Source organism: Artibeus jamaicensis, unplaced genomic scaffold, assembly GCF_021234435.1.
Source record: "Artibeus jamaicensis isolate MK-2021 breed Jamaican fruit bat unplaced genomic scaffold, CSHL_Jam_final contig_700, whole genome shotgun sequence".
NCBI lineage: Eukaryota > Metazoa > Chordata > Mammalia > Chiroptera > Phyllostomidae > Artibeus > Artibeus jamaicensis.
This window is the reverse complement of record NW_026521930.1, coordinates 9,551,940-9,575,607: the sequence shown is the minus strand read 5'-3', so window position 1 is coordinate 9,575,607 and position 23,668 is coordinate 9,551,940. Positions and strand designations below refer to the sequence as shown.

Below are 23,668 nucleotides of genomic sequence, written 5' to 3'. Positions count from 1 at the left end.
TGCTTTTCTCTTTAGATTAAACACCTCTGGGTAGAGATATCACACAGGATCCTGTCTCCTTATTGTCCTCTCCTTTCACATAAGCAAGCGACAGTATGTGATTCTGTTCTGTCTCTGCCCCTTTCATTTTGTGCTGTGTCTTGCACATTTCTGCACGTTGGTAAACAGTGAATGTCCTTCTCTTTTAGCCTGTCCTCTGTGTGAATCTACTACGGTTTACTTCACCAGCCCCTGCTGATACACCTTTCAGTGGTATCCAGTCTTGCTAAACAGAGAATGACGCAGTGGCTGACCTCACGCTTTTGTCATTTCACACATGTGGAAGTTAGAGAGATTCCCAGAAGTCGGGTGGCTGAGCCTTAGGGCCTGTGTGTTCGTGTTTGGTGGATGTCCCCAAACATCCCACCGTGGGACATGTATCAGTTCACACTGAGTCACCAGCATGTGGTTTCTCACAAAATTCAGAATTTTGTTATCTGGTTTGCATTTCTCTTGCTACTGATGGTGAATATCACAAGGACCACTGACATTTTCTGCTCTAGTCTTGTCACTTGCCCCTTTTTCTTTTACTTTGTTCCTTTTCTCTGGCTGATTTTTCTTCTGTTTTTCTCTTCAATTCCCACCTGATGACATTCCCCAGTCCCCAGATTCCAACTTTCTTGGTGATCTTTCCCTCCTCCCCGCCGCAGAATGCTCTGAAAATCCCCTGTGAGAGTAAAGGGATTCAAAATCATTGAATTTCGTTATTCTCATTTGACTGTTAATTGTTAATATAACAATTAACAAAGTAGATTAATTCAGGCATGAAACTAAACTCAGATATGTGCTGACTGAGTCCTAAGGGTCAAAATACTTAAGAACAGAAATATCTAATCCTTCTGAGAAAATCTAGACTATCTGGTCTTAATTTAATAATGGGCTTGACTAGTAAGAGAAGTAATAATAAATGAACAAGCACTTGGAATGCGGTACCGCCGAGTGCCCAGGCTTGGCTGAGGGTTTTCTCAGCCCTTCCACCAAAGACCTTCCTTCAGTTAGGGTGGTTACCAGTGAGACAGACCCAGACCAGCAGAAGCAAGCAGATGCACTTAACCTGAGGCCATCAGAGTCTCCCTGGGTCTCTAGCAACGGGAACACAGCTGACTTCAGGACTGTCTGGAACCAGGACTGTCTGGAACAGACACCTCTGCCAGCTGGCTCTGCACTTTTCCATGTACTGTCCTACCATAGTTCTCTCTCTCTCTCTCTCTCTCTCTCTCTCTCTCTCTCTGACCCATTAGATCCATGAGGCAGAATCTCTAGCTCATGAGAACAAAAGAAATCACCTGCTGTCGTTTCAGCTCCCACCCAGAGATCTGTCCCTCCTCCTTCTCTCCCAAATTCAGCCCGAATCAAGTGCCCACATGTGCAGTAGTCATTGGTGGCCAGTGAGGTAGGGAGATCCCTAGAAAGGGGACACTGGGCAGATGTTCTGTGAAGTAACCATCAGCAGTTACATGAGTAAGAAGTGGGGAGAATGATCCCTGGTCACACAGGGTCATTCTTGTCTGCCCTTTTGCCTTTGCAGAGCCCAGTGTAGGATCCAATAAGTGCACACATGACAAAGGACAAGTCAGTTCTTACTGTCATGATAAACTATTAGGAAACCTAGAAGGGACAGCCCATACTTTGAAGTGGCAATATGTTGACATTTGCATCTGGAACATTCTTAACTTCACATCAGTTTCTTAAGTCATTAAACTCTCACTCTTCAAAAATAGGACTAATTTCTCACATTAGGGATAACTCTTTTTTAGAGCCTTGCTGCATAAAATTACATGAATGAAGTAACTTGAAAGGAATGACAGTGAAAAAAAGCTCTGAACACAAAGAATTGCCTGGCGGAAGTAGTGAGGGATGCAAAAAAACCATTTAGAATCAGGTGGGGAACAAGGCTGCCACAAAGGAGATGGGACATCTCGGAGTTCCTCTCGACCTCCGCTTTGTGCTGTATTTCCCGCCAAAGGAAATAGGTTCATTAGCCAGAACCTGAAACGGAGCGATTTGGACTCATTGCATCCTTAGGAGTCAGTGGAAGCTTAACTTGTGATCCTACTGGGCTGCATCTGTCCTTCTGTCGAAACAAGGCCTGTGCGGTGGCATGAAATCATTGCCCCTGAGGTACAAGGGCTCTGAACAACTTCTTCCTGAAAACAACAGCCCAAAGTCTGACACACTCCTTACTTCCTGATTATATTCAGGAGCCCGATTGGATCGCCAATTAGAAGCTTTGTGTGCTAATAAAGATCTCTATAAAGGCCATTATTATGTTAAAAAAAGTAAGTACTGGATGATCGCACTTGAAGGGCAGAGCAGAGAAACATCTCTACAGATGTTTTGTCTGCACAAAACACCGTCACACCCACAGGGTCCCGCAGTACGGTTCTTTAGGGAGGAGGCTGGGTGGCAGGGAAGGGAAACATTTTCATTTTCTAGCCTTGTCTTTTTCACTGTAAAAGCATCATGCTGAAAAGAATTACTAAACGTGAACCAATAATGATTTTATTCTTCATAAAGCTGGAAAAGTAAAAAAGAATTAGCTTGATGATATATACTATTCATATTGTGTATATGTATATGTACTGATGTTATATGCTATTTTCAGTCTTTATAACTTTTCGTAGGGATTTACTGCATAAGTTGCCTTTAAAGCCAACCTTATTGGAAAATCATATTCCCACAGACAATAAAGCAATGTTACCCACCATGTGGGGATATTGGAATCAGCACTATTTGAAAGCAGGCTGGGAGGAAGAGTGTACGGTGTGCTAAAATGCTCACCAACTTGAGCAGGAAACATGCCTTGAGGAGTGCCGGGCAGCAGAGCAAATGCCCTTTGCAGATGGATTTGGATGGAAATACTGCCATTTGGCAAAGCTTAGCTCTCATCCCTGGAGCCTCCTGGACCCGTTGCAATGGAGTTGTCTCCTCCCTGCTGCATTGAAGTTCTCTCACACTTGTATAAGCTATTAATTTGAGACTTCAGTGGTTTTAAAATTGAACATACAATGCACCTGATGCCCAGATCCTGGATCGTATTGGTTTCCTCCAGTACGAGGAACCAAGGCTCCTTGACAGCTGATTCTAGGATTAGAGCCGGACAGTGAGCCCAGAGAATCTGTAGTGACAGGAAGTGAGGAAGTACCTGTAAAACTCACAATGATTGAGTGTGGATCTAGTTGAAAGAGCTCCCACTCGCTGAAGTTGGAAAAATTGAAGCAAAATAGTATTAGATTATAACCCAAACTAGAAAATAAGTATCCATGGGTTCATACTGATATAAATCTATGATTGAATAAGTAATAATGAAGAAGAAGCAAATCTCCTGTGCTGAAGAATCCTAAATTATTCATGTAGATTCTCCATGCTCAGGGAGGTAAGACATAACTCCCCCTTCCCTGGGGAGTTGCGGGACGGCGAGGGGGAAGAAAGGAGACCTGCTCAGTGGAGACGCCTTACAAACGTGACTCGGCCAGGAGACCCGGGTCTGCATCACAGAGACGAGTCCTGTCGATGGCATGGACCCCGGCACGAGGTGATGAGAAGAGCACTTCGTGTCTCTGGTCTTCTCTCAGAACCCACAACCCCGTCCACGCTGAGAAAAATAGACAAGTCTCAGTGGAGGGACATTCTGCAAAATCCCTTAGTAGACCTTGAAACAGTCAAGACCATCAAAAACAGGAGAGACGAAGACACGGTCTCAGCTGAGAGGAGCCCAAAAGACGGGATGACCAGATGTCACGTGGATCCCGATGGGACCCTGGGACAGGAAGAGGGCATTAGGGAGGAACTGAGGAAATGCGAATAAAGACCGGTTAATATAATGTACCACTATTGGCTTATTAATTCTGAGAATTGTAATGTAAGATCTAATAATAGGAGAAACTAGGTGGGGGTATGGGATTCCTCAGAACTGTTTTCACAACTTTTCCATAAATCTGAATCTATTTTAAAATTTAAAAAAATTTTAACTGAAAGTGTGATGGGTGTTATTTCCAGGCAGTAAGGGTTGGAGGGCACAAAGAAGAGTCTCTGGCCTTCACTGAACACCTTTGAACCGTTCATGTTTTTCATGTACACATGTAGTTTTGTTTTAGAAAAAGCAATGAGCGCAAGTTCTATTGCACAGTGTAAGTCTTGCCTTCCACTTGTCACTCGGTAAGAATGTGTTTCCTGCACATGGGGTGTTGGATTTTCCAGCTCGGTGTCCTGCTCTTATGGAGGTTGGATCAAAGGGGCCGAGTACAAGGGACGCCCCTGCTGAAACAGGAGTATGGAAAACACCTGACTCACTGCATCTTCCGGCTCCCCCCTCCTGGCGAGTAAGTATGAGCTTACATGGCGGCCTTGAGTTTAAATCCTCGGGGCGGGGGCGGGCTGAGAGGTGGCACCGCCTGATACGGGAAGGGTCACAGCAATGAGCCAGTCTCAGCACATCTGTGATGACAGCACCTTCCTATGAGGAGTAGCAAGAAATCTGACTTCCTCGGTCATGTTTGCTTTCAGGGACCTTGTTCAGTTGGCAAAGGCGGCTGTGAGTGGCGACGAGAAAGCCCTGGACATGTTTAACTGGAGGAAAAGCGGCTTTGGAAGTTTCTTGAAAACGGGATCTCAGGAGGGACTGTCATTCTTTGTCAGCTTGATAGGTGGTGAGAATCTTAGTTTGAAATTCTAGAACCCTGAATTTTAGGAGTGTCTGGTAAGGATTTTAAACAAATAGATTGTGTTTCTGCATAAAATAACAAGCCGTATACATGCCGGTCTTAGGGTGACACATTAGGCAGCTTTGTGCAGTATTTCTCCAGCATTCAAGGAATGGCTTCACTTGGTTCTCATCAGAGACAAACTGAGCCTTATCTGTATTTGAAGGGTTTTCACGTGGAAGCACTCTGTCAGCAGTTACATCCTGTCTGCTTATTGTGTGTGCAGCACACACAAGTTGACACTCTTGAAAAGATGTCTTTGTCACGCTCCTTTCATTCAGTCTGCGTAACTGTGGAGCACCTCTTACGTGCCAGATGCTTGACCAAGCTCTGGGAATGGAGCATGAACAGGGTGGGTGGGTTTTTCCCAGCCTGCAGCCCCCCCCCCCCTTGGGTGGTCCACATTAAATGCCGCCTCTCTTAATTTGAACACAACTCCTCTTTAGTGTAAATAGCGAGGCTGCCCCAGTGGCAGCTGATAATGCAATATAAAGCCGAGAGGAAAATAAAGTCTTTAACATTCACAGCAGACATTCACGAGTGTGTCTTCTGTGTCTCTGTGAAGCGAGGCTTACACAGAGGTGACGAGGTTTGAGGAAGCCATGTCACCACAACAAGAAGAAGACAACAGGTGACAGCTGGAAGAGGCTGGCGGCTTTTGAGATAATTTTCATTTTGGGGTAAAGAGACAGCGCTGAGGGAATTCAAAGGCCCTTTAGGGAAGGAGTTGAAAAGATGATGTGGGAGCCCCGGCTGGATGCTCAGTGGGTTAGTGCATTGTCCTGATGTGCCAGGGTTATAGGTTCTATTCCTGGTCAGGGCACATATAACAGTCAACCAATAAGTGCATAAATAAGTGGATAACAAATTGATGTTTCTCTCTCCCCCCCCACCAAAATCAGTAAATTAAAAAACAAACAAAAAGAAGAGGTGATGTGGGAAAGAGATGTGCGAAGGAAAAGATGTTGGCAACTGGGAGGGGACGTGTAGTGGGTGTCAGTCCTTTCTCGCACTTGGTAGCCGTGGGCTTCAAAGGCAGATTTTCCTATACCTGTGTGCCTCACCTTCCTGATGTGTAAAACAGACACAGTGATGGTAAGAGCAACCGCCGGAAGAGCTTGCTGGCAACGTTAGTTCATACACCCGTAAGTGCTTAACGCAGAGCCTGCTGCCAATGTGTGCTGCGGAGGTGCTCATTATTGCTGCGGTTCGCCTCTAGAGAACCTGGAACTTTTCATTAGGAGTAAGATGAGAGGAGACCAGGAAGGTGAGGAGGCGTCAGAGAGCAGCAGCAATGAATTGGATTCCTGAGACTTTGCAGGAGGTTCCACCCACTGTGTTCAGAAGCCTAAGGAAGGAGCCAGGAGGTTGGCAAGGGGTTGGCGTGCTGAAGGTGGGCAGGAGAAGGAGCGGTTCTGGGCTTAGACAGGGCAAAATGGCCAACCAGCCATGCACAGGACAGGGGAGAGGGCCTGGTGGCTACAGGAGGTCGCAAATAGAGCCTCAGGGTGGGTGATAGATGCACACCTCATGTTAGGGGACCAAGATTCCCAGAGTTTTGAGGCTGAGGAGTCAGGTGGGGCATCAGTGTGAATGTTGGAATCCTCTGAGGTTAGTGGCGGTGGAGGTGGACTTGGTGGAGGCAGCAGGAGTCAAGGCTGAACTAAACCAGTAAGATGGTTATTTCAGAGATGGTGGCCTGTGAGGTCACGTGTAGATGTATTTAAAATATTTAACACAAGATATCTATTTTGAGAATGCCTCTTAAGTAGACAGAAATGGCTGCTGGTGAGAGTCAGGCTGCCTCCCGACTGAGCCCTCTGCCCTCAGGGACAGTGCACTACGTGGATGAGAAAGGCAAGACCACTCGGGTGGCGTCCACAAACAGCCCCGTCCAAATGCTGTTCTACATCGAGAAGAGGGAGGCGCTGGTGGTGGTCACGGAGAACCTGCTGCTGTCCCTGTACTTGGTGACGCCCGAGGGTGAAGCGGAAGAAGTGATGAAGGTGGGCTGAGGGGCAGGGCTCGGGCTGGGCTTTTCCGATCTGAGTAACCACCCTTTCCGATTCCTCAGCAAATTTGTTTCAGGGCCCCTAACAGAGCAGTTTAGTGCCACTGTGTATTATACGACGTTCAGTTCAAGGTGAGGGGAACTGAGAGTGAGGGAGAGTTTTCTGGTGTCAGTGGACAGACAGGATGAGAGTCAAGGCTGTGCCCTCCACGACTGCCTAACTGGCAGCCTACAGACCTGGGTGTGACAGAATAAACGCTCACTTTGCAGTAGCTTATTCGACCTCCACAGTGGAATCAGGTAGGGAGGGACATCGCCCCGCTTCCCAGCTATGTGCAGACAAGGCGTGGCAAGGGCTCACTTGCCACTGAGAGCCTTGGGCACGCTTCATCTAAGGGGTGAAAATGACAGGCACTGTTCTGGGGAAGCAGGTGTTTCACTCTGGCTACTGGGACACACCTGTGTGTCTTTGAAGGCGCCTCACGGCATCAGCCCTGGGCCCCTCAGCACCAGGAAGGAGGACAGTGCTTGTCCCTGTGTCAGATGCTGCTCGTCACCGCCTCCTGCTAGTTTCTTGGTTTTATAGCAGAGGAATCCATATTCCTTGGAGGACTTGGAACTTACCCTGAAGATACTCGTATAGATTATGCAGTGGATTGATTTTTTTGTGAATCCATGTTTATTTGGTCATTTATGTATACTCTAGAACAGCGGTTGAAAACATGATCACTGAATCATGTGGACCTGGGTTCAAATCCCCCTGAGCCACTCACTGGCTGGTGGGCTCTGGGTAGGTTTGTTCTCTCAAAACAGTGTGACAAAAAGTGATAGATGGGGGGGGGCAAGAATAGAAAATATAAAAAAAGGGAGAGACACATGATATAAAAAGGGGGGGTGGTGGGGGGGGGGGGGGGAGAAGGGGGAAAGATTATTAAAAAAAAACAGTGACACCTGCCTTGGAGGGCACAGTGGTGCCTGAACTTGTCTCAGCTCGGTGCACACTACCTGCCATGCTCTGGGCAGCTGCTATTATTAACCATTTAGTGTGCAAAAGTAATTGTCAGCTCTGGCTTGTGCATCCTGGGAAACTAGGGGTGCCTTTGCCGGTGTCCATATTCACCCCGCACTTCCTCCATTGGTGAGTCTCCAGGAAGTCACTGCAGACCAGAGATTCCAGACTCACAAGCAGAGACACGCAGTCTTGGCAAAGCAACATGCTTCTTGTGGGTTGTTTTTCATCTTACAGGTAAAGTTGAGTGGGAAAACAGGTCACCGGGCAGACATCGCTTTGATTGACGGCAGCCTTCTGGTGACCGCCATTGGGGAAGTGGCCCTTAGGTGAGATTCGACACCCCAGTGACTGCATGACCAACAATCAGTCTCAAATTCTGAATAATCTTCACAAATTGAACACACCCATGCAGCAGCTCCGAGATCAAAGAGCAGAACATATCAGGGACCCCAGGCATCCCTGCTCCTCTCGCCAGGGTGGAGCTGTCCCGATGTCCGCCCGCGAATTCCCTTCGCCTGGTTTTTGCGAGCTTTGGTGTAATCAGAGCCATGTGTTCTGCTCTCTTGCTTCTCACTGCCGTGGGTCCATGTGAGACGGGGGTTCTCCTGGGTGCCGGGGGTTGCAGTTCCTTTGTTCTCATTGTGACCTGATATCACACATGGACCCTCTTTTATTAATAGCTGCTCCCTTTAATTATAGACAGGGCACCAAGTAGATCTAAATGTAATAATGGCCTGCTTTGAATATCAGAATCCTTAGATCCATGACTTTTTGCTGATTTTTGCAGTTCGGTCTACAATTTGGACAAGCCCCTCAGAGCCGAGGGCAGGATGCCGACATAGTCCCCTAGTGGGTTTTTTTCTTTCTCTTGTAGATTCTGGGATTTAGAACAAGGAGAGAATTATGTACTGAGTCCAGAAGAGAAGTTTGGTTTCGAAAAAGGAGAGAATATAAACTGTGTTTCTTACTGTAAAATCAAAGGTGAGATTTCTTGGGCTGGCATAAGGGAGAAAGAGAACCAACCTGCAGCTTTGCTCTCTTGAGCAAAAATGGGCTACAAAGTGATGATGGTGGCTGTTCAAAGACTGTTAACTCAGTTATAACTATGTCAAGTTATTTGGATAAAGTCAGTGAAGACAGAAAGTAAAAGTAAAGATTTTTATCCCACATGAAGGTCAAGAGTTTGGTCAAAAGTGTGACCACCATGTCTGTATGCAGTTGATCTCCATTCTCTTCTAAAACCCCAAGGAAAAGAAAGTGTGGGAAAAGTTAGAAATGTACAAGGTCTGTCTGAAAGGCATCCGGACACGTAATAGGAAAAATAGAGACCTTTATTGAAGACAATGTAAGAAACATGGTACATAGGACAATGACACCACAGTCCCCTTCAAAGAAGGCACATTGAGACCTCACACAGTTCTCCCAGTCGCCATCAGCTGCTTCATCATACTTTATTGAATCTCATTGATGGTCTGAAATCTCTTCCCTTTCAAAGGTGATTTTAGTTTTGGGAAAGTCACAGGGCATCAAATCTGGGCTGTAGAGGGGCTGAGTCACCTGGGTGATTTGATGTTTTACAAAAAAACCTCTGCATGAGACTTGATGCATGCGCGAGCGCATTTTCATGATGAAGCTGCCAATCACCAGCTGCCCATAGCTGCAGCCTTCTGAATCATCCAGATAGTTTCCACAGAGGAATGTTCAAGATTCACACAAAATTTGATGCAGATTCATTGTGCTACTTGCTCAGACACATTGAATGCAATGGCCACACAGTACGTGCTCACTCAAGAGCGTCTACCACCCCCACTGACTAGTACAATGAAGTCATCATTGTTCACGCAGGCACACTCCAGTCCACTCTCCTTTGCTGCCAAGTTACATCGGTGTCCCGCAAACTGTTTTCACTATATTCATAATGGCTGGGCTTTTTCCAGACAGACCTAGTACATACATGTGTGTAAATGTATGTATATATGTGTATATGTCTGTGCACACAGAGAAGACGGAATAGGAAATGAGCTAGAGTGGCGTTTATTTTGTGCCTGCTGAGAGCTAAGTGCTATTCTAGCATTGAAGAAGCAGATTGAACAGGCAGATGGGTCTGCTCTCCTGGAGAAAGAGAACCAGCACCAATACCCCCACCAACAACACTGGGTGCATGTGCACACGACACACTGTATCACCAGGTACTCACCAGTTCCTTCAAAGGACCATACAGCAAGTGAGGCCTGGAGAGCTGCTGGGCGGAGAGCCGATGGACTGATATTTCAGAGAGGATGGCAGTCAGGAGAAGGGAGCTTGCTGCTATTCTCATTCCTTTTCAAGTCAATAACTGTGACCTCTGATTTTACCTGTAGGTCTTCTGGCAGCGGGCACTAATAAAGGGCGAGTAGCCATGTGGAGAAAAGTGCCAGGCCCCCACAGCAGCCGAGGAGTGGAGGGCAAAGACAGATGGATCCTTCAAACCCCTACTGAGCTTGAAGGAAACATCACCCAGATAAAGGTACAACTCAGTCAGGGCATCAGATGTACTCATTTTGTGCCCTGCAAAAGTAGAGGAAGTAACCTATTTTTTTAAGTTATTCAACTTAAAAGTCTATATAAAAATGAAGGCCTTTTGGAGTTCAGAATTGTAAATAAGGGATTATAGGTCTGTAATAATCTATGAGTATATCAATTTTCTCTATCAGTCCACTCCTTTATCTCTATCTTTCATCCAATGTTAAAAACAGCTTTATTAGGCCCTAGCTGGTGTGGCTCAGTGGGTTGAGTGCCGGCCTGCAAACCAAAGGGTCACCGGTTCAGTTCCCAGTCAGGGCACGTGCCTGGGTTGCAGGCCAGGCCCTCAGTAGGGGGTGCATGAGAGGCAACCACGCATTGATGTTTCGCTCCTCCTCTTTTTTCCTCCCTTGCCCTCTCTCTAAAAATAAATAAGTAAATCTTTAAGCAAAATAAAATTAAAATAAAAACCGCTGTATTGGGATACATAACATAGCAAATGATTTTTAGTATATTCACAGTTTTGCAACTATCACAATAAATTTTAGGACAGTTTCATCACCCCATAAAGAAATCTCATACCCATTAGCAGTCGGTCTCCACTTCCCCCTCCCCCAGCCACATGCACCCACTATTCTACTTCCTGTCTTTATAGATTTGCCTATTCTGGACACTTCAATAGAATCATACACAATACACATGAATATGAGAGTTCTTTCACTGAGCATTATGTTTTCAAGTTTCACCCATGTTGTAGCATGTGTCCGTATTCCATTTCTGTTTATGGCTGAGTAATAGTCCGCCATCCGAATTGATCACGTTTTGTTTTCCTTTCACCCACCAAGGGACATTTGGGTGGTGTCCACTTTTGGACTGTGACGGATAATGCTGCTGCTGTGAACGCCGTGTACAAGTTGTTGTTTTAATTTCTGCTGGGCACTTGGTTATTTTTTATTTATAATTTCTGTCTTTTTTTTCTTTTCTTTATTTATTTATTGATTGTTTGATTGATTATGCCATTACATTTGTTCTATTCCCCCCTCCGTTTTATCGATAGTCTCTGTTTGGTGAGACATTATATCACACCTTCCTTGACTTCTTCAAGTCTGGTTTCTTCTAGTTCTTTGGATTTATTTCTAATGGCTATGCTGGAGTCTTTAAGTCCAACATCTGAGCCCTCTGGTGGCAGTTTCTGTTGACTGCCATTTTCCTTGTGTGTAAGTCATATTCTGTTTTGTACTTAATTTCTTTTTATTTTTTTATCTTTTTAAAAATATATTTTATTGATTATACCACCACAGTTGTCCCATTTCCCCCCCTTCATTCCCCTCTACCCTGCATATCCCCTCCCCCACCATTCCCCCTTTAGTTTATGTCCATGTGTCATAAGTTCTTTAGATTCTATATTTCCCCTACTATTCTTGCCCTCCCCCTATTTTCTACCTACCGTCTATGCTACTTATTCTCTGTACCTTCTCCCCCCTTCTCCTTCTCCCACTCCCCTGTTGCTAAACCTCCATGTGATCTTCATTTCTATGGTTCCACTCCTGATCTAGCTGTCCTCTTAGTTCGCTTTCGTTTTAGGTGTGGTTGTTAATAACTGTGAGTTTGCTGTCCTTCCACTGTTCATATTTTTTATCTTCTTTTTCTTAGGCAAGTCCCTTTAATGTTTCATATAATAAGGGCCTGGTGATGATGAACTCCTTGAATTTGGTCTTATCTGAGAAGCACTTTATCTGCCCTTCCATTCTAAATGAAAGCTTTGCTGGATAGAGCAATCTTGGTTGTAGGTGTTTGGATTTCATGACTTGGAATACCTCTTTCCAGCCCCTTCTTGCCTGTAAGGTCTCTTTTGAGAAATCAGCTGACAGTCTGATGGGAACTCCTTTGTAGGTGACTGTCCCCTTAGCTCTTGCTGCTTCTAGGATTCTCTCCTTCATTTTAATCTTGGCTAATGTAATTGTGATGTGCCTTAGTGTGTTCCTTTTTGGGTCCAACTTCTTTGGGACTCTCTGAGCTTCCTGGACTTCCTGGAAGTCTATTTCCTTTGCTAGATTGGGGAAATTCTCCTTTATTATTTGTTCAAATAAGTTTTCCACTGGTGGCTATGCCTTTCCCCTTCTGGTACCCCTATAATTCGGATGTTGGAGTGTTTAAAGATGTCCTGAAGGTTCCTAAGCCTGTCCTCATTTTTTTGAATTCTTGTTTCTTCATTCTTTTCTGTTTGGTCATTTTTTTTCTTCCTTCTGGTCCACTCCCTTGATTTGAGTCCCAGTTTCCTTCCCATCACTACTGGTTTTCTGTGCATTTCCCTTCATTTCACTTAGTTTAGCCTTTGTTCATCTAATTTGTGACTAAAATCAACCAGTTCTGTGAGCATCCTGATCACCAGTGTTTTAAACTGTGCATCTGACAGGTTGGCTATCTGTTGGTTGCTTAGAAGTATTGGCTCTGGGGCTTTGAGCTGTTTTTTTTTTTTTTTAACGATTTTATTTATTTATTTTTAGAGAGAAGGAATGGAGAGAGAAAGAGAGGAAGAGAAACATCAGTGTGTGGTTGCCCCTCACATGGCCCCACTGAGGTCCTGGCCTGCAACCCAGGCATGTACCCTGACTGGGAATCAAACTGGCGACCCCTTAGTTCGCAGACCACGCTCAATCCACTGAGCTACACCAGCCAGGGCGTGTTCTTCTTGAGCCATAATGTTTTGGTCTGTTTGCACCTGTTCCATATGAGGGGCGGAGCCCTAGGTGTTCACTAGGGCAGGGCCACCCAGTTGCTGTGTTGTGACGCTGTATGTGGGGGCGGGGTCAGAGAGGGGCAGTGGCGTTTGTTCCTCTCTCTCTTGGATTTCGGTCCCCTCTCCTGTTTCCCACAAGCAAACCTGGCCCCCTGGTGCCGGCTCCCAGATGTGTGGGCCTGTGCACCCTCCAGGACCCTGTGGGTCTCTCCAACAAACTCTTGGTGAGTCTGGGAGCTTCTCCCGGCACCTCAACCCCCGAAAGTTTTTCCAGGTGGTGGTTTTAGGTTTTATTTCCTGGCGCTGGGGCCCTGGGTTGTGCGGTCTGCCTAAGTGTCTGTTTTTTCACCTGGTTTGTCTGCGCACGAATTTGTGACTGGCCAGTCAGCCGCCTTGTGCCCTCACTGGGTCCACCTGTTGCCACCTGATGCCTGGGATCTGCCAGCTGCTGCCTGTGAGCCTGGATTGGTCAGCTAGCTGCTTTTTCCTGCGCCCCTCTCCACCAGCCGCCGACCCTTCCCCTCTTACTGGTCTGTTGCTGTTTCTTGCCTGTATGTATGTTTAGTGAGTGAATGGATGTCACACATTGTAGTGACACCTCTTTCCCCTCTGGTGTGACACCTCTGACACTGCTCCTCAGGGCAACCAGCCTGGGGCGTGTGCACAGTTAACCCCCCGGACACTAGCAGTTTTAGGGGGGCTTTCCTTGACTGTTTTTCCCTTGATCTCAATGGCTTCACCGTCAGGTCCCATTAAATTTGGTCAGGCCTGGTCTTTGACTTCTGTGTCTGAGGTTTGGTATTATCCCTTGCTCCTCCTCGGTGTCTGTCCCTGGTGCTCACTGGTACACTGGCTTGCTGCTGAGCTTGCTGTTCTCACGAAGCCACCAGCCTCCTCTAAATGCTTACCACCAAAACATCTCCACAGTTTTCAAGGGTGTCCTTAGGCTTGAATGTACTCACATTATGGTTTCGGTGAAGTCACTTCCTTTGGGGACTACTTCAGAGCTCTCTAATCTTATGGACAGTCTCTCCCCTGGAGAAAAAAAATCTTAGCTCTTCAGAGGTTGGGAACAGGGACAGTGGCCAGGTTCTCTTGAATGATCCCCTGTTTTATGAACAAGGAGCTGGGTGCAGTAGCTTCTGGTCTTCTCATATTGCCTCTCGCCGTGTGGAACCTTTGCCCTGTGAGCAAGCTGGGGCAAGGGCGTGGGGGCCTGGTCTTCTCAGACGACCATGCCTGTGAGCAGGAGCTGGCAGAAGAAGGGAGCCCTTGTCCGTCTACCCCGCTCACCTGGAATTGGCCTCTGGAATGCAGAGCCCAGGAATGAGAAATGCCGGTGCTAGGCCCCTCCCAGAGGCGCGCCATAGCCCTCAGCTGGAAGCCGGAGGAGAGGGAGCCCCGTCCTGTCCCCTGGGGTGGAGCTTCAGTCAGGCTGAGCTGGAGGACAGCAAGACGGGGCAGGGTAGCTCAGGTGCCACGGACTCTGCTCTTCTCACCAGAATTAGTAGACTTTCTCGAATTAATGTTTCTTCATTTGCTTTACGCCCAATTTCCAGAGCATTAGTAGATTTTTTAAAATAATTTTTACCAGTTATGCCTGTTATGTCCTCAGGCTTGTCACCCTGCCGTCTTGGAAGTTGTCTCAGATCTCCTCTATGTTAATCTTTCACGTTAAAATGGACTCAGTCCTATACAACTCTAGAAAGGAAAACTTATGTAGTAAATAGTTTACAGATACCTTATATCAATTTTGGGACTTATTTTAAGATCCTTCTCTCAGGCCGTGTAAAAAAATAGTGTGTAGATGAATTAATAAGTTAAATATTTTACAAATTAGGACAGAATAACTGGCTGAAAATAGCATAGAATATTATCAGATCTGTAAAGAAAATATAGCTTTCTCAGATTTGAAGTAATAAAAGTAGTTGCAAAGTAAAGATGAACAAAGTTGAGCACATAAAAACTTACTTCAGGCTGGACGATGGAGAACAAGACTAGAATTGAAGGAAAATTGAGTTCTAAAATGCTGCATTTCCCAATTATCAGTGATAATTGTTTTTGTTTTTTTTAATATGAAGTTGACAAGCATCCCTTTTGTTGTTTTTGCTTTTCTGTGGGAGGAGGGAATCTTTATACAGCTATTTTTTTTAATTTATGGATTATCTTTGGTACTATCTTAGAATAAAAGGCATGAAGAAAACTGATGTTTATAAGAAAAATATTAAGTAGGCTCTGTCTGGAGCACGCCCACCCCTTTCTTCCCTCTCAGACATGCATCTTTACTTTTCTGTCCTAAACTCTAAGGGTTTCCACGAGACTTGTAACCCGGGAGCCATGGGCAATGGGAACTCACTCCAGGCTAAGCCCCTGAACCTGCCTCCAAGGGCCTCCTCACTTCTGTCACCTGACTTGTGTTTCTCAGGGAGTCGGCAAGGCCTGGCGTGGTTCACTTCTTTTCTGTACCGTTCGTCGGAGCCAGAGCAGAGCACCGCCTGGCTCCCTCCTGCTGCTTCTTCCGTCCCAGCCCTTCCTTCGTTTCACTGTCCCCAGCTGTAATAAACATACTTTCAGAATCGAACAAGAAAAAGGAAAATACCAAGATCTTTAGTGGAAAAAACGATGGAGATAATTTACCTAACGACCTAAGAGTAGTGAATAGAGTACATGAAAAACGCATGCAGCCTCACTGGTAATGAAATGCCATTTAAGATAGTGGTACGAGCCATACTAACTTTCCTAGAGGTCATAAAACAAAGCTGAGTAAATATGAGATATATCATGTTCTTCAAAGAGAAGCCTCAGCCTTGTAAAGGTGTCATTCCTTCCCAAATAAATCTACAAATTACATTTGCATACAGTGAAAATAATGACTTTTTTCCTGGGAGAATTCAACACAGTAATTCTTTTCTTTTTTAAATTTTTTTATTGATTATGCTGTTACAGTTGTTCTATTCCCCCCTTCATTCCCCTCCATCCTACCCCCCCGTCCCCACCATTAATCCCCCCTTTAGTTTATGAACATGTGTCTCAAGTCCTTTAGATTCTATATTTCCCATGCTATTCTTACCCCCCCATCTATTTTCTATCTACTGTCTATGCTACTTATTTTCTGTACCTTCTGCCCCCTTCTCCTCCTCCCACTCCCCTGTTGCTAACCCTCCTTGAGATCTTCATTTCTATGTTTCCACTCCTGATCTAGCTGTCCTTTTAGTTTGCTTTTGTTTTAGGTGTGGTTGTTAATAACTGTGAGTTTGTTGTCCTTTCACTGTTCATGTTTCTTTAACTTCTTTTTCTTAGATAAGTCCCTTTAACATTTCATATAATAAGGGCTTGGTGATGATGAACTCCTTGAATTTGATCTTATCTGAGAAGCACCTTATCTGTCCTTCCATTCTAAATGAAAGTTTTGCTGGATAGAGCAATCTTGGTTGTAGGTGTTTGGATTTCATGACTTGGAATACCTCTTTCCAGCCCCTTCTTGCCTGTAAGGTCTCTTTTGAGAAATCAGCTGACAGTCTGATGGGGACTCCTTTGTAAGTGACTGTCCCCTTAGCTCTTGCTGCTTCTAGGATTCTCTCCTTCATTTTAATCTTGGCTAATGTAATTATGATGTGCCTTGGTGTGTTCCTTCTTGGGTCCAACTTCTTTGGGACTCTCTGAGCTTCCTGGATTTCCTGGAAGTCTATTTCCTTTGCTAGATTGGGGAAATTCTCCTTTATTATTTGTTCCAATAAGTTTTCCACTGGTGGCTGTGCCTTTCCCCCTTCTGGTACCCCTATAATTCGGATGTTGGAGTGTTTAAAGATGTCCTGGAGGTTCCTAAGACTCTCCTCATTTCTTTGAATTCTTGCTTCTTGACTCTTTTCTGTTTGGCCATTATTTGCTTCCTTCTGGTCCACTCCATTGATTTGAGTCCCAGTTTCCTTTTCATTGCTATTGGTGTCCTGTGCAATTCCATTCATTTCAATTAGTTTCGCCTTCATATATTTGTCTAATTTGTGGCTATAATCAACCAGTTCTGTGAGGATCCTGATGACCAGTGTTTTAAACTGTGCTTCTGAGAGTTTTGCTATTTCTTCATCGCTTAGATCTATGGGCTCTGGGGCTTTGAGATCTTCTTGCAACATTTTTGGTCTGTTCTGGCCCTTTAAGTGTGAGAAGCGGCGCCTTGGACTCCCAGGTCGCTGGGTTGTGACGCTGTATGTGGGGGCGTGGCCAGAGCGGGAAATGGCGACCCCCTCTGCCGCTTCTCACAGCTGGGTGCGGAGGAGCAGTGCCTTAGGTGCTTCACCTGGGCCGGGCCCCTCAGAGTCGCTGGGTTATGACGCTGTATGTGGAGGTGGGGTCAGAGCAGGGAAATGGCGATGCCCTCCACTGCCGCTTGCCGCTGGGACCCGCAGGGCTCCCGTCCAACCGCCCACTCCCTCACCTGTCCGCCCGCACATAAATGCGCGACCACAGTCAACACGCAGCACTGCTCTTCCGCTGTCTCCCCCGCGGTCACTCGCCTGGTGGCTCCCTTGGTCGCTCACTAGGTCCAACCCTGCGCCTGGATTCCGCGCGCCTGAGTCCATCTGACCGAGTTTTCCTGTGCAACCCCGCTTCACCAGCTGCTGGTTTCTCACCGGTCAGGCTGAAGAATTTGTTGTTAACGGACTTCCGAAAAGTTCAATTTTCCGTGTTCTGCTGTGTTTTCTGTTGCTAATATTGAGTTGTCTCTAAACTTGGTTGTGTGAGAAGGCACGGCACATCCACCTATGCCTCCATCTTGGCGGAAGTCTCAACACAGTAATTCTTAACTCATCTGGAAGAGCAGGTGGCCAAGAAAATAATGTATAAAAATGATTCCGCATACTATACCAGAATATATCTCAAAACTAAAGCAATTAAAGCAGTGGTGCCCTGGCTGGTGTGGCTCAGTGGATTGAGCGCGGGCCTGTGAAGCAAAGGGTCGCCGATTCGATTCCCAGTCAGGGCACATGCCTGGGTTGCAGGCCAGGTCCCCAGTAGGGGACACATGAGAGGCAACAGCACATTGGCATTTCTGTCCCACTCTTTCCCCTTCCCTTCCCCATCTCTCTAAAAATAAATAAATAAACTATTTTTAAAGGAAGAAAAGCAGTGGTTACTCAGGAGTGGGTAAATACATCAGTGGAATAGAGGAGGAAATCCAGGCCCAGATTTGTACAGAACTGGAAGTTTAGTGTGACATTATGAATGTGTCACTTCAGATCATCAGAGGAAAGCTGAATAGTTTAATCACTTCGTTAACTTCACTGTGAATTTTTAAACAGAAGCATCCCTAAATGTAGATGTTCAATCAGTCAGAATAGACATGAGCCAGAACAGCTGCATAGGTATCAACCCACTGTGTCACAACTCTGAGTGTCAGTCTTTTAAAATTTTTGATGAAGTATACATTTTACACTTATAAAATTTTTTAAATGATTTTTTTAAAAATAGAGAACTTATATTTAAGTTTTCATTTTCTTTTGTTTTTTTCGAGACTTTATTTATTTATCTTTAGAGATGAAGAGAAGGAGAGAAATATCGATGAGTGGTCACCTCTCATGAGTCCCCTGCTGGGAACTGGCCTGCAACCCAGGCATGTGCCCTGACTGGGAATCGAACTGTGATCGTGTGGTTCACAGGCCCGCGCTCAATCCACTGAGCTACATTAGCCATGGCTTAAAAAGATTTTTTAAAAGACTTTATTTATTTACTCTTAGAGAGGGGGAAGGGAGGGAGAAAGAGAGGGAGAGAAACACTGATGTGGGAGAAACGTCTGTCAGCTGCCTCTCTCACGCGGCCCTGGCTGGGGACCGGGGCCACAACCCAGGCGTGTGCCCTGACCGAGAGTCGCACTGGCAACCTTTTCATTCGCAGGACAATGCCCAACCAACTGAGCTACACCAGTCAAGGCTCAAAATAATTTAACAACCAGAAGAAATAGCGCTTGGAAATTTTTTAGGAATCCTCAAATGTATAATGTTGTTCTGACTGTAGTCTTCTCCTTTGTTAACACTTTTGGTTCTCTCTCCAACACGGAAATGCAGTGGGGCTCCCGGAAGAACCTTCTGGCAGTGAACAACCTCAGCTCCGTGGTGATCCTCAGCGAGCAGGCCATGTCATCGCACTTCCACCAGCAGGTGGCCGTGGTGCAGACCTCCCCGAGCTTACTCCATGTGTCCTTCCTGTCCACGGGGGCGACGTACAATCTGCGCACAGACATGCACATCAGCGGGGTGTTCGCCACCAAGGTAGCTGAGGGTGACCTGTGGGGTCAGTTGGGGGCCTTTATTGTAGACAAAAGACCTGGTTAGTTGCAGGGTCAGTTGCAGGATTGTAAGGAACCCAGATTACAGGTCGCTTTTTAATTTCCATAATTCTTTTTAGGATGCTGTTGCTGTCTGGAATGGAAAACAGGTGGTGGTCTTTGAGCCTTCTGGAACCACATTACGAAATGCAGGTAGAAGTCTCAGTCCCTCCGCTCCCCAGCAGAAGGGACTCATAGCACCCTGCTTTGTTTTCTTACCCTCTAACGGGAGGGTGTGCTGGTACTGTGGGGTGGGCAGAGGGCTGGCACAGGGCCGTGGGGACCCTCATATCAGCTCTCATGTCTGTGCCTGTGTTTCTAGAGTCAGTGCTATAGCCCTGGCCCTGAGCTGCCAGAGCCTCTCAGGCCTCCTGGGCCGCATGCTATCGAAGCCAGTCAAGGTGACTGAGAAGTACAGCTGGATCTGGGGCCAGCAAGTGTTCCAGGGCTCCAGGACAATGAAATAACTCAAATAAGGCTGTGTGAAGGTTGCTGCACACCCGGCTTTTGAACCGGTTCCAGACCACACAGAGCAGTGACCCCGTGGCATCTTGACCAAGGCCAGCCTCTGGCTGGAAGTTTCAGGGTGGATCATCAGAAATGACTGATCACTCTCAAACCCCTCTCTGTCCCTAACTCTGTTCTCTAACCCTGTTTTCCTGGGCGGCCTTTGTCCTCCACTCATGAGCACATGCCTGCACAAGTTTCCTGAGGCTGTACAAACTGAGTGTCTGAGACAGAAGTGTATTCTGTCATAGGCATAGAGGTCAGAAGTCCAAAATCATTTCCACCAGGCCAAACTCGAGGCATCAATAGGGGCACACTCCCTCCAGAGCTGTTGGGAAGAATCTATATCTTTCCTTTTTTTTTTAAATTTTATTAATTTATTTTTAGAGAGAGGGGAAGGGAGGGAGAAAGAGAGGGAGAGAAACATCAGTGTGTGGTTGCCTGTCACATGCCCCCCACTGGGGACCTGGCCTACAACCCAGGCACATGCCCTGACTGGGAGTCGAACCAGCAACCCGTTGGTTTGCAGGTCGGTGCTCAGTCCACTGATCCACACCATCCAGGGCAGGAAAAATCTCTTTCTTGCTGCTTCTGGCTTTTGGTGACTATTGGCAGTCCTCAGCTTGAGCTCACAGCATTCCAGTCTCAGCCTCCTTGTCACATTGTTCCTGTCTGAAATCTACTTCTCTCTTACTAGCGACACTTGCGATCATACTCAGGGCCCACCTGGACAGGACAGGATAATCTCCCCGTCTCCAGACCTTAATATCTTTGGCTGTATAAACTAATATTCACAGGTTCTAGGGGTTAGCTTCTAGCCTACACAGTGACCATCAAGTCGTGCGCCTCAGCTCGCTCGGTTCTCAGCATCACCCATCCTGACCCCAGCCCTCTCACCTCACAGGAGGACTTGCCCCTGCACTTTCTAAGGATGGTCCCTCCACGTGATTTTGAAAACCTCACTCCTCTCTGAGGATGCTTCTGCTGCTGGTTATCACCTCTCTCCCTCATATTATTCTGTTTTCCTTTTTCCCTAATGCTTTCTTGCCTGAAGTTGTCTTCTAACACTTATCTTACTCTGCCTTGTTATTGTGCTGGTCATTCCTGTCTTTTCCTCTATTCAAGTGGAGACCCTTTAGGGGCAAGGATAAACTTCTTATCTACCCAATAGGGCAGACAGCACAGCAGGTGCTGAAATATTTGTGGTCTTGTGTGTGTGATTATCTCCCTACCTAGACAAGAGCCCGTCCGGAGACAGAGACTAGAGCCTGTGGCTTCCAGAGTCCCACGTAAGATAAGCAGACGCTCAAACAACCATCCATCACCAGTGCTGTGCTGCCAGGTGGGAGAAAAGACACACTGCTAAGTGGTGCAGGGCCCAGCACCGAGTGCCCCCTGGAGCCTGCACAAGCCGTCACTGCCAGCTGTGGCTTTGGGCAGTTCCCTGCCCCTCAGAGCCTCGCCTCCCTCATCAGCAGCATGCAAAAAACACGTCCCTCAAAAATTACTATGAGGTCAAAAGTGAATTAGGAAACATGCATAAGAATGTTCCTTAAACTCTTAGGAAGTATAAAATGACTAGCTGCTGCTGTCGTGTTTATCTTTTATTTTAGGTACCTTCCTGTGTGAGTCTCCAGTGCTGGCAATGCATGAGGAAAGTGTTTATACAGTGGAGCCAAGTCGAGTTCAAGTTCGAACCTGGCAGGTAACTTGCTCAACTAGAGAAGTGGGCTCTGACGATAAAGGCAATTAGGGCCAAGTTTAAGATGCTTTTCCTAAATGAAGCCAGAGCCTACATATTGGCTTTACCCAACCAGATCAGCTTACCCCCACTGGGGAAGCAGTTGTAAGAATGGATTCAGGGATAGTTGCTCCATCTATAACTCTTGTAAGTTAAGAAATCAGGAGGCAGGGCCAGGACCTTTTGCAGTGAAAAGAACTAGATTACTAGACCCTGAGTATGTGGGGTTGTAAAATAGGAGGAAATGTTTGCTGTGCATCTTGTGGGGGCTAAGGAGCCATTAGCTCAGGACATTTCTCTGCACGTGTGTGAGAGAGAGGCCAGGATGGGAGCAATACATGCCTTCAAGGTGACATGCCTCTAACACTATTCTGTTCTCTTGTGGTGGTGTAAAGAAACCCTTACCTGTCTATATCACACACACTGAGTGGCTTAAAACAATAGAAATTTATTTTCTCATAGTTCAGGAAGCCAGAAGTCCAAACATCCGGGCGTGGGCGGGGTGGGCTCCTCCTGAGGCTCTGAGGGAGAATTCCATCAGTGCTTCCTCCAGCTGCTGGTGCTTGCTGGCCGTCCTTGGTGTTCCTTGGCATGTAGACCTATCACTGCACTCTCTGCCCTCGTCTTCTCTTGGCCTTCTCCCTGTGTCTGTGTTTCCTGTCTGTGTCCTGTAAGGACACTTGTCCTTGGATTTAAGGCCCACTCTAATCCAGAATGGTCTCCCCTTGAGGTCCTTAGCTTACATCTGCAAAGACCCGTTTTCCAAATAAGGTCATATTCACAATTTCTGAGTAGACATATCTTTTGATGGTCACCATTCAACCCAATAAATGTAGCAGCCTTTTGCACCAGGGTCTAGAATACCCATTGTGACCCTGGTTTTAGCTCTTTGTGTGACTCCTTTGTCCCGCTCTGAGTTCTTTCCTGGGACCCAGTGTCTGGTTCCTGGGGCTTCCATATCCATGTTCTTGTACCTTTTGGTGCTGCTCGTCCCCTCTTTCACTCAGCAGTTCCTAAAGGATCTCCATGGGGTTCTCCCTTCCAGCGGGAATCAGACAGTTAATTAGTACACTTAAAGCAAGAGAGGGTTGGGAAATACCACAGGAGAGCCATTGGAGTAGGGACCTGATGGTGTGGGGGCAGCAGCCCACAGCCCCTCGGGGAGAGTGCAGGTCGAGGGAGCTGCCGGTCCCCATCAGACTCTCTGCCTGGTTAGGGTCGGAGGGGAGGCCGAGGCTGGAGGGCAGGAGGCCGGAGCCCAGTGGGGCGTCCCATGCAAAAAGAGCTTGCCTTCCTCACACGCACAGTTGTGGAGGGAGCATCTGCCGTGGACATAAAGCTTCGACAGGGAGGGGCCGTGTTCTAAAGAACAAATGACGGGGCAGCTATGTCAGCAGAAGGCATGCTGGGAAAGGACTGTTAGCCTACTGGGAATGGGCCAGTGGCCTGCTGGAAAACGTGGAGGCTACTGAGGGGCCTTGTCCATTGGGCTTGAAGGGTGCCTTACAACAAACGGCCCAGACTTGAGTCTTTTTTGTTACTAATTTATTAATTAAAAGGAGTATGTGTTCATTGTAACTAGTAATATAATGCCAGCATGTGCAAGGAAAAGGTTAGGAACTCTCCCTCACTTTGAAAGCCTGAAGTGTGTCTCTCCAGACCTTTCTCTCTGCTGGTAAAGAGGTAAACACACAGCCGTGGGTTGGTTGTGGCCTGTTTGTGTCCATGACCTCGCCTTCCAGTTTTCTCAGAGGACTTCCTTCCAGACACAGAGGCTGGAGCTGAGAAAAGGGCTGGTGTCTGGCAGACACTGGTGGAGGCTGAAGCCGAGGGGACAGCAGAGAAGTGGGGAATGTGGCAGGAGGGCCGACGGGCCAGTCTAAAGATAGTGGGGGTTTTCAAGCCCGGAGGGACAGGGTGCATTTTGGCTTGCTTTTTCCTTGGGTTTTCTCCTAGAAGGTAGCTGCTGGGTCAGCGTGGTGAGAAAGACTAAGGGATCTGGTGAATAGTGAAGTCGGGTAGGAGGTGCCACGGGCGGGAGATGTAAGGGCCTGGAGCCAGGCGGTGGGCTGGCAGATGAGGCCAGAGTGGAGG

General features: G+C 46.8%; 1 protein-coding gene across 3 annotated transcripts in view; it reads left to right on the top strand.

Annotated features, from left to right (window-relative positions):
- Positions 1–23,668, top strand: part of IFT140 (intraflagellar transport 140) — a 100,580-nt gene that overhangs the window by 9,831 nt on the left and 67,081 nt on the right. For all 3 annotated transcript variants that reach the window (XM_037157130.2, XM_037157129.2, XM_037157131.2), the window contains exons 4-12: positions 4,240–4,361; positions 4,546–4,688; positions 6,573–6,748; positions 8,000–8,091; positions 8,640–8,746; positions 10,126–10,271; positions 19,067–19,270; positions 19,407–19,479; positions 21,447–21,538. In XM_037157130.2, coding sequence (XP_037013025.2) covers positions 4,240–4,361; positions 4,546–4,688; positions 6,573–6,748; positions 8,000–8,091; positions 8,640–8,746; positions 10,126–10,271; positions 19,067–19,270; positions 19,407–19,479; positions 21,447–21,538 — 1,155 coding nt within the window. The remainder of the gene's footprint in view (positions 1–4,239; positions 4,362–4,545; positions 4,689–6,572; positions 6,749–7,999; positions 8,092–8,639; positions 8,747–10,125; positions 10,272–19,066; positions 19,271–19,406; positions 19,480–21,446; positions 21,539–23,668) is intronic.